The sequence below is a fragment of the Micromesistius poutassou genome, assembly GCF_964030765.1.
Source record: "Micromesistius poutassou genome assembly, chromosome: 2".
NCBI lineage: Eukaryota > Metazoa > Chordata > Actinopteri > Gadiformes > Gadidae > Micromesistius > Micromesistius poutassou.
The window spans coordinates 23,216,454-23,227,511 of record NC_140272.1 but is presented as its reverse complement, the minus strand read 5'-3'; the positions used below and the strand labels follow the sequence as shown (position 1 = coordinate 23,227,511).

At 42.3% G+C, this 11,058-nt stretch overlaps 1 protein-coding gene across 1 annotated transcript; it reads left to right on the top strand.

The window, feature by feature from the left end:
- Positions 1 to 4,499: 4,499 nt before the first annotated feature.
- On the top strand, positions 4,500 to 8,629 carry hemk2 (HemK methyltransferase 2, ETF1 glutamine and histone H4 lysine). The gene is made up of 6 exons (XM_084464036.1): positions 4,500 to 4,879; positions 5,588 to 5,674; positions 5,893 to 5,983; positions 6,462 to 6,545; positions 7,206 to 7,347; positions 8,451 to 8,629. Exons 1-6 carry the CDS (start codon positions 4,740 to 4,742, stop codon positions 8,570 to 8,572), a joined length of 666 nt encoding a protein of 221 aa, XP_084320162.1. The 5' UTR covers positions 4,500 to 4,739; the 3' UTR covers positions 8,573 to 8,629.
- The last annotated feature ends 2,429 nt before the right edge of the window (positions 8,630 to 11,058 follow it).

Here is an 11,058-nt window from a genome sequence, read left to right as displayed (position 1 = left end):
TGACATCCACAGGTTGATATGATAATGGATTGGATCAGTTTATCAATAGGGCTGATGTCATGGGGGTGATAAAGAGATGTATAGTTGTGTATCATCGGCATAGCTATGAAAACTAATCCTGTGTTCTCTGATGATATTTGCCAGTGGCAGCATATAGAGACTGAACAACACAGGTCCCAGAATGGAGCCTTGATTAACCCCACATGTTATTCTACTGTTAGCTGAGGAGTGGTCACCAATGGAGACAAAATAGTCTCTGCCAGAGACTATTTTTGAACACATCTAAAACTAAACCAGCGAGGCCAACACAATTCTGTAGTCTGTTAATCAGGATGTCATGATCAACTGTATCAAAAGCAGCACTGATGTATCAAAGTACATCTATCGAGAGTTTCTTGTCATCAGTGTTCATTCTCAGGTCATTTTTAATTGTAACTGTCTCAGTGCTGTGGTGAGGACGCAAGCCAGAGGGAAACTTCTCAAATGTACAGTTGAAATTTATTCAATTTAACTACTAGAAGTTTGCCTCTATATAGGTATTAATTATTTACCTACTAAATATTCTACTTAAAAAAGGAAGGTTTAAAATTGGTCTAAAATAGTTAAGCACTAAAGGATCCAGGCAGGGGCGGACTGGGACCCGTTTTCAGCCCGGGAGATTCAGGCTCAGACCGGTGTTCTGTCAATTTCTGCTACCCCATCAGATTTTGCTACCTAGTGGTTCTGCGCATTGCGCATGACGACGCTATTGAGTATTGGGTGTAAAATACACGTACTGTACCCCTGAAATCTCCAATAAAGACGTTATAATACAGTATCAAAATATGCTCCCTGTATTCTTACAGTGTACATGGAGTCAGTGGTATTGTAAAATAACATGTTTCTGTGGTGGGATCATCGTTTGGTAGAGACAGTCGGTCAACAGATTAAATACGCTACCAAACACATAAGGTCGCACTTTTTGATAGGGTAGCATGATTCTATAGACTCTGATACTGTATTATAATGTCTTTATTGGAGAGTTAAGAGGATCAATAGTGTCGTCATGCGCAGAACCACTAGGTAGCAAAATCTGACAAGGGAGCAGAAATTGTCAGAACACCGGCCCACTTTTTTCAGTGATGGAAGAATTTGCATAAATGAACAGCGAAAAACTCGTACTATCCCTTTTTGGATCAATGTTTGCCAAATGAAAAATCCACCTCAAGGATCTGTTTGTTTAACAATTATATATAAATTATATATATAAAAATACAATGTTAACCCATTACATATTTGGGATAATTTCAATGCATCATGTCAGTTCTATGTGTGGGTTATCTTATATCAAATAATTGTAATTTTTCTTTAAAATTCCTCTCTACCTGTCCCCTCAGTCCTGTCTTCTTCCGTCTCTCGGGTTCACCAGCATCAGACAGGACTTCTGCTCTGAGGCTACACAATATTTTAGATTTGATATAATTGACAATCTATCACGTTTGTTCTGTCTTTTATATTTTACATGAAATATGTTGTCCAGTCTTGCCTCTTCAACGTCAAACTGGCTTATCTCTTCTGATGCTACAAAAAAGAAGGGGTTACTTTATTGCTTGGGCTAACTCACACGGATCATGCTAGAGTTTACATGTTCATTTTCACAAATTATATATCTGATTCGTCATATGGCTTAACAAAATGAACTAGAATAATGATTAATTGGTTTAAGCTTGTATGCTCAGGTTGGAATTGCAAACATAGCACAAATAGCTAAATGATTTATGTTGCAAATTAATCATTAGATCCACCTCTCTCTACCGACTGCAACTTGTGTCTGTCCTCTAAACATGTCGTTTATTTTGGCACATTTGGCGGAATATTCCTCCAGTGCCCTTCTTTTTTTAAATCAGGCTTTTTCAGCTCCTCTTTGGCTTTTCCCTAGGGATAATGAATCATTAAATGATGTTTGGGAATAACATTTTGTGTGGGGTAAATTTGTTTGAATAACGTAGGATGTTTGGCAATAAGAGACCTCAAGTAGACATCGTCATTTCCTCAGAGATGTTAGGTGAGAAGACTATGTTCACAATATCAAGCAGAAGTAACAGTAGATTCCAATGAGTGTCATTTTCTGGAACAACATTGGCAAATATGAGTGGAATGTTTCTCAAAAGACACATTGTTTGAATGGCATTTAGGTCAAGCCCATTTCCATGAATATTGAACTTTGTTATATGTTATATGTTATATATTTTATTATATGCCTTGTGATAGGGTTGCCTTTGACATGGCATTTGCGTGGTACATTTCGGCTGTGCACGTATTTTTTGAATTTAAAATTGCTGCAATAAATTATGTTGTTGACTTCTAACATGTCTCTGTCTTTGCTGTTTAAATCTAACAGTAGTCTAGTCTCGGTGGTAATCACTGTTTTTGGGGTATTGCTAAATTGCGCCAGCTGGACATTCCGTGGTTGGACAGCTGGACATTCCAGCTGGTGACTCCACTGAGGCTAATGGCGCATTTCCACCACAGGGTGCGGCATCTGGCGTGACCCCTCCCCATGCGGCCGTCACCCCCCCCCCCCCCCCGTCAACAACTATGCCTCCCCCCCCCTTCTCCTGTCAACAATTCCACCCGCGGACCTGTGACTCTGTGTCAGGCTGCTATGAGGTCACGATGCTTACGTAGCTGCTGTGGCTATCGCCGTCCGTCTTAAACCCCGCCCACCATAAGGGTACTGTCTTAAACCCCGCCCACCATAAGGGTACTGTCTTAAACCCCGCCCACCATAAGGGTACTGTCTTAAACCCCGCCCACCATAAGGGTACTGTCTTAAACCCCGCCTACCATAAGGGTACTGTCTTAAACCCCGCCCTACCATAAGGGTACTGTCTTAAACCCCGCCCACCATAAGGGTACTGGTGACTTAAACCCCGCCCACCATAAGGGTACTGTCTTAAACCCCGCCCACCATAAGGGTACTGTCTTAAACCCCGCCCACCATAAGGGTACTGTCTTAAACCCCGCCCACCATAAGGGTACTGTCTTAAACCCCGCCCACCATAAGGGTACTGTCTTAAACCCCGCCCACCATAAGGGTACTGTCTTAAACCCCGCCCACCATAAGGGTAGTCTTAAACCCCGCCCACCATAAGGGTACTGTCTTAAACCCCGCCCACCATAAGGGTACTGTCTTAAACCCCGCCCACCATAAGGGTACTGTCTTAAACCCCGCCCACCATAAGGGTACTGGTGGCGGTGGAAACGCGAGCCGTAACTGAGCTGGGCCGAACCGCACCCTCACTACTGGCTGAAGGGTGCTGGGTCCGAAGTGCACCCGCCGGTGGAAATGCGCCATAAGGTAACGATGCTCTTAGCACCCTACGAGTACCCCTGGAGCTACGAGGGTTTTCACGATGTTCTGATCAGCTAATACATAGTGAACAGATGTTTATCATCAGCTAATACATAGTGAATCCCACTTAGACTACGGTGAACGTAAATTGCCCAAACGTTCCACTTTACACTCTACTAAAAAAATAGCAGTTGCACCAAGCAGATAGTTTCAACGTAACACTAAGTTATAACTTATATTTTACACCACCCCTCTAGCTGGTGTAAGTTCCATTCTAACGATAAAGACCGGTAAATAACTTCTTACTCAGCCTATTGTCCCCTGCTGGCTTGTCTTAACTCCCCCACGCCAGCTCCCTCTATAGGTGTTGTTATTGCTCTCTTGATCTGATTGGTTCCCAACTGTTGTATAATGAGTGTATACACACAGCTATGACGCCCGTTCAGTTTACAGAGTTCCGTATCACCCCGATGGAGAGGGTGGAAATGTTGTAAAGCAATAGGCACACGTGAGTGAACTCGATTGTAGGCTAAATTGCCGGTGAACCGAGCTACCGTCTCTCTTCGAATAGCAGTACAAAATGGCGAGCATCCTATATAGTGCACTATATCCATGATAGGGAACGATTTCGAACACAGCTCAGGCAATAAAAAAAAAATAATAATAAAATAAAAATACATATATATATATATATATAAAAAACATGTTTGATATATATATATATATATATATATACATATACACACACACACACACGCACACACATATATATATATATATATATATATATATATCAAACATGTTTTTTATGGAGAATAAACAATTAAGCAATTAAGGACCAAAGAGATATAATAGACAACTAAAAGAGTGCATTTATAAATTTACAAAAACGTTGAAAAGGCATTTTATAAATTGTTTATCCTTTAATAAATGATAAATGAGTCAATTCCTGATGGAATTTTTTTACCCTCTTTTAAAAGTACGATTTATTTTATTTAAAGCTTTTATGTAAAGCGCACGTACCAAATGGTCCCCCATGAAAGTAAAAAGTAAACATTTATCCGGATGAAGACCTCCAGGAAAAAAAGGCAGATAAATGGTAAGCTCGTATCACTTAAAAAAATGTAATATTTTGCAAAAATTATAAAATCACTGTTAACCAGGTAGGCCATGGGCGGGGCCAACACGCAGAGTCGGGAGATGTCGTCACTGTGACGTCGCCCGTGTATACGGAAGCGTTCTTCGCTCCTGACGCAGCATGGGGTCCGCACGTCAGCGTCCATCCGCTCTATGAAGCGACAACCGGACCGCACGCATAGCCAGAGCCATTCTGGAGAATAGGAAGGTGACTCGCTGAGTCAAAGTAAGAGCATTAAAGTGTTTTCTATAGTGTTTGTTCTCACCCATGAGCTCGATAAGCTACCCCACGCCGATCTACGCCCACGCGGGACGCGGGCGGTTCGAGGACGTGTACGAGCCGGCGGAGGACTCCTTCCTCCTCATCGACGCTCTGGAGCGAGATGCGGAGGAGCTGCAGGGGTTGAGGTGAGGAGGGCACGCTGGATGTGTGGAGCTGATCCATTTCATACTCTGTGCTCTAAACTAAGTTGTTCTGTGATTCAATGCATTGCAATGGCCATGGCAAAACAAATGCCGTGGAAGCAGTACTAATTAAGTGATTAATTAAGCTGAAACAGAATTAATTTTGGGAGTATTTGGCCAATTGCAGGTCTGCAGGAGGTTTATCCTGAAGAACGCAATTGTGTTCATCTGAATTTGAAAGTGACGCAAAGCAAAGTGACGTAATTTGTTACTAATATTAGTGACGTCATTTGTTACTATATCAGTGACTCATTTGTTAATAATGATAGTAATTAATAATTGACCAAGCGCAAGGCCTGGCTATGGACAGGCCTTGCGCTTGGTCAATGATATTAGTTGTGCATCACACTCATCTCATTTGTTCTTTTATGACTAATGGTTTTAAAAGCATTAAAGTTGAAACGATTGTGGTCCAAAGTACACCTCATCTATGTGTGTGTGTGGGGGGGTGCCCAGCAGAGCCCTCCTGGCTTCACCAGGGCCCCTTGCTGTGGTCTCCAGGGGTCAGACCCCCAGCAGGGCCCCCTGCTGTGGTCTCCAGGGGTCAGACCCCCAGCAGGGCCCCCTGCTGGGGTCTCCAGGGGTCAGACCCAGTGTTGAAGCTACCTGGTATCATGGACCTGATCAGCTGCTGTGTTTGTGGACCCCCAGCCCGGCGGTGTGTCTGGAGGTGGGCAGCGGCTCAGGGGTGGTGTCTGCCTTCCTGGCGTCTGTCCTCGGCTCCTCAGCGTTTTACTTGTGGGTGATTCTTTTTTACGTTGGACTTCAGTGAAGTAACTGACTTGTTCTTTTAAAGCTTTTTATCACAATAAATTGTATACATATACAGTATATATTTTGCAAGTCTCTCTCTCTCTCTCTCTCTCTCTCTCTCTCTCTCTCTCTCTCTCCTTTCCCCCCCCCCCCCCCCCCCCCGTGTGTGAGTGTTCTGGATGTTTCTGCGTGTGTCACTGCAGGTGCACAGACGTCAACGCCCTGGCGGCGAGCTGCACGGCCACGACGGCCTCCTGCAACGGAGTCGGCCTGCAGCCGCTGCTCACAGACCTGGTGAGAGGCCTCTGTATAAATACATATAGATCTATATATACAGATCTATATATACAGATCTATATATATCAACAGGCCTCTGGCCCCGTCTCCTGATTCATAACATGTTTAACACTGTTAACACTGTTTACTGCTGCGTCAAGCCTGTCTAAAGTCACTTGATTTCATTGTCAACATTTAAATTAAATGGTAAATGGACTGCGTTTATACCGCGCTTTTCTGACCAGTGGCGACTCAAAGAGCTTTACGATATTGCCCTCACATTCACACATCCATTCACACATTCATTCACACATTCACCTATTCATACACCCATTCACTCACACATTTACCCGTCCATGCACACATTTACCCACTTCCTCACACATTCACCCATTCATGTACATGTTCACACACAGTTCTGTCACCAAGACAGTCTAGTCCACGTCTGGAATCACTGTTGTTGTTCTCTCTCAATGAGCCGTTTCCTGTTTTAAAGGTGCAGTGTTTACTGCCCCGCTTGTGTGGAAAAGTGGACGTCTTGCTCTTTAACCCTCCCTATGTGGTCACCCCGTCGGAAGAGGTCAGAGCCAACACTGAATCATAGATATCTACTGCTTTAGAAGGAACACTGAATCATAGATATCTACTGCTTTAGAAGGAACACTGAATCATAGATATGTACTGCTTTAGAAGGAACACTGAATCATAGATATCTACTGCTTTAGAAGGAACACTGAATCATAGATATCTACTGCTTTAGAAGGAACACTGAATCATAGATATCTACTGCTTTAGAAGGAACACTGAATCATAGATATCTACTGCTTTAGAAGGAACACTGAATCATATATATCTAATGCTTTAGAAGGAACACTGAATCATATATATCTAATGCTTTAGAAGGAACACTGAATCATAGATATCTACTGCTTTAGAAGGGCTGCACCTACTTTAATTATAGCAGCAGGTGCGAGTGTGATCAGCCGTTACAATCCGTTTGGAAAACCGTGTGTCCACCCAGACGTACGCTGGCTGGATCAGCCTCCCCAGTAGACTGTAGCGCATGTTGCTGATCTGTCCGTTGTACGTCTAGGTGGACACACACACACCTGTGGTGTCACTAAAACACAGGAAAAGGCAGATTTTCAAAGGGCTTGTAACAGCCAATCACACTCACACCTGGTGGTACCGTAGGGGCCCCTTGTTGTCATTTCAGTCTTGTTTTTTCTGGGTCTTCAAGGTGGGCGGAAGTGGCATAGAGGCAGCTTGGGCTGGGGGGAGGCGGGGAAGAGAGGTGATTGACAGGTTCCTCCCCATGGTTACCCAGCTGCTGTCCAATCAGGGGCGGTTCTACCTCGTCACCATAGCGGAGAACTGCCCAGGTACGACCCCCGTTTTGAATTGCAGATCACTCATTTCTTAGAGTTTTCAACCAAAGTATTTATGCATCACATTCTTAACAAACTGGATAGAATACCATCAGTAATACATTGCAGGAAACAAACTTAAATATTGATTTGGATACACAGCCATAAAGTAGATCGCCATCTGGTGGACAGCGTGGTAACATTGATAGGATAATTTGTATCATTAGCCAAATTGTTATATCTTGCCTAATTACTACTCTCCTAATGCTGCTGATTCACAGTGGCTCATTGGCTATATCTTAATATAATAATCACCATCTATTTTTGACACAAAATAAAAGATGAACCTTAAAATATGACAATTATAGCAATTATGCTATGAGGCTAGCGATTCATTCTCCAGATCAATTAATTGGTCAACTATGTGAACCACTAGCCGTCTTTTTAGTGTAGAGTAAGCTGTGGAAAATACGTCTGAAAATATAGAATAGAATCCCACATTCTCTCAGGCGCGTCAATATTTGCTATAGTGTGATTATCACGATGAACTCTCTGTAGTTGCACTCCGTTTGACTCTTCTTTTCAGTCAGTGTACCACTTGTCGGAGTAGGTTTCACCCAGCATTCGTAACGCGAGCGACAAGACGAGATAACTTTCTTTTAAATGTTGTGAAAACATAGAATTATAAAATCAAATGCCCCGTCCAAAGACCGTGTTGCTTCCTATAGCATCTGACTCCCAACGAACCAAAGTTATGTCCTGCCCTAGTAAACTACTAAACAGTGACATCATATTTATTTAAGCGGAAATACATCATTTATAATTTATACATTACCAAATGATGCACTTTAGACAAATTCAGGTGCATCCAGATTAAAACAAATAAAGGCTTGTAATATAACATTTAGGGTGTAATGAATCTATATTATATAGGAGTTTCACTTTTTAAATTGTATTATTGAATTAATTAACTTCCACAATATTCAAATTTATTGAGATGCACCTTTTTATGAACCTTGTAAATAATAATAAAAAATGATCAATAGCAATAAATTGTTTTTTTTACCAACTTATCATTATTAATGAATGAGCTTCTCTTTGGCCCCTACCCTCCACAGAGGAGATCATCAGACTGCTGGGTGAAGGGGGCCTGACCGGGGGCCCCTCTCTGTCCACCAGGGCCCACAACGAGAGGCTGTCTGTGCTGCGCTTCCACAGGACTCCTCTGTGTCAGCTCTAGCCAGCCAAAATTACATTTTTTTGTGATAATCTTTTTTAAATATATATATATATATATATATATATATATATATATCTCATTACACACACACACACAAAATATGATAATATTATAATAAAAGTATTTTTGCCAACCTGTCCCTCTGTATCTATTTAATTTTAGATAATGAGTTTCTGTGTAGTGTATAGCTTGGCTTGTCTTTGTGGGTGTCATTTTGGTATTAATTTTGCTAGTCCATAAATGCAGTAAATAAGTTCCATTAAAATAAAAAACATCTGGACCTCACTCATTTCTAAACCCCGGCTACGGCCCTGCCACAGGTCCGGTCCGGACCGGGGACCACGAGAGAAAAGATTAACGTCCTATTGGGTCTGTGTATGCAGGGGCGTAGCACCAAATTCTGGGTCCTATATACAAGTCCTGATGCCCCCCCCCCCCCCCCCCCTTCCAAGGGCCATACCGCGACATCACAAAGCTTAGCATTATGACTTAATAATGACCATAATTCAACAGCCGACTTAAGCTACTGTATAAGAAAACACAACCACACAAGACTGTATTTTCCCGTTATATTTCCAGAGTGAACACATCTGTTGACATCTGGAAAAAACAGACAAGGGGTAAAACAGCAGGGGGGGGAGTGGGAGGGAGAGAGAGAGAGAGAGCGCGAGAGAAGGGTGTATGGGGGGATGAGTGGGACATCTTTTTCCATTTAATACTATAAGGCATAAAACAAAACAAAACAAACATTGCCAAAAAATGACCAATCCATAAAAGTTAAACAAACAAAACATGACTCAAGTCATTTTCCTGTAAAGTTAAAAAAGACAAAAAAGAAACATTTGCACAAATATTCCAAAAATAAAATAGTACAATTCTATCCATGATTTACATTCCAATTTTAGCATAATACGGAAGTTTACTCTGTAGAAAATGCCCACTGACGGGTCTTCTTGTTGGCATAATCACTGATGAGGTCCTTAAAGTCCAATGCTCTTGCCAATTTGCTTTCAATGGAGAGAAGAGCAAGACTGTTCCATCTATCATGGCACATGGTGGACCTCAAGTCGTTTTTAACCAGTTTCATCTCGCTGACGTATTGCCGCCTGTCCATCCAGATAAAAAAAGTCTCACCGTAAGCAAGGTGTGTCCTATTTCATCCTTACTGACCGTCAGAGGCGGTGCTTCAAGCACTGGATGATCCATCTCGCGCATGCGCAGGTCGATTGTTAATACCAAGTCACCTGTGACCCCTGATGACCCCAGGACAGAGGATCTGTTCCTTTTCATCTTCGCTTCGCAGGTATCTATGTATCACCGCGCTAGCTAAAGCTGATATTATTTTGATCTCGTTCGTTGCTGGGGGCCTTGCGACGTCTTGTCGGAGCTGTGAGCTGCACGCTCTCCAAAGGCCGCAACGGACCCGCCGAGAGGTTTGGATTACCGTGGCACGCATCATCCTCGGCTGGATACGTTTACTTTGTGTTTTCTTACTACATATCGTGTTGGAATCAGCTGTTGGTATTGCATGCGCTTGCCTAAGTGTTGGATATCGGGGTATCGGATATCGCCCGCTTTGTGTACTAGCAACTACCCTTAACGGGTGAAGGCAGTGCTTTCGCTCCCGCTCCAGGACCAGGACCAGGACCAGGACCAGGACCAGGCTACAAACCAGGGGGGACGGAGCCTTTGCTGCAGCAGCTCCCAGACTCTGGAGCTGCCTCCCCCTACACATCCGGGCAGCCCAGTCTCTTAATATTTTTAAATCCCAGTTAAAGACCCACCATTTTTCACTGGCCTACGATTAGTGTTTCCTTTTTTCAAGTGCCAGCCAATAGTGTCCCCTAGTTACCTTTTAACATTTTTTTTTTGCTTTATTTTAACTCCTAAAGTCATTGTCTTTTAACCCTTCCTTTTCTTTTCTTTTCTTTCTTTTTTGCCTTAGGTCATTTTCTATGTGTATTTGCACTTAAGCACTTTCTGTGAAGCACTTTGGTTGCGGCTCAGCCGTATGTAAATGTGCTATATAAATAAAATTTGACTACAAGCTATATTTTTTACATGATATATCCAGGGCCGCTGCTAAGCTTTTTTTTTTACCCCCCCCCCAACACACACACACACACACACAGTAATATATAAAGACATATATAAATAATATATAATATAAGTAATATAAATAAGTAACATATAAAACTTTCTTAACAGCAGCATTACAATATAATAACTGCAGGCTCCAAATATGAAAGAAAATAATTATGCATGTGAATAAGGTATAAAAGGAAGTCATCAAAACAAACACACATACAACTTTTTTTCACACACCCAAAAACTACCTCAAAGTGTCCCTACACTATGCAGAACTCCTGTTGGATAGTGTGCCATACTAAATTGCGTGTGCATTCTCAGGAGCTGCAGGAGGCTTTACAAAGGTGCACGATGACTTTTCCTGCAAAATCGCTAATCAAGTCATCATAAGACACCCT

What these genes read in the sequence shown, in the direction of transcription:
- hemk2 (XM_084464036.1), top strand. Translation starts at nt 4,740, where the DNA reads ATGAGCTCGATAAGCTACCCCACGCCGATCTACGCCCACGCGGGACGC. An exon ending in GAGGAGCTGCAGGGGTTGAG is followed by an intron (nt 4,880 to 5,587) that starts GTGAGGAGGGCA and finishes GTGGACCCCCAG; the next exon opens with CCCGGCGGTGTGTCTGGAGG. An exon ending in CATAGCGGAGAACTGCCCAG is followed by an intron (nt 7,348 to 8,450) that starts GTACGACCCCCG and finishes TACCCTCCACAG; the next exon opens with AGGAGATCATCAGACTGCTG.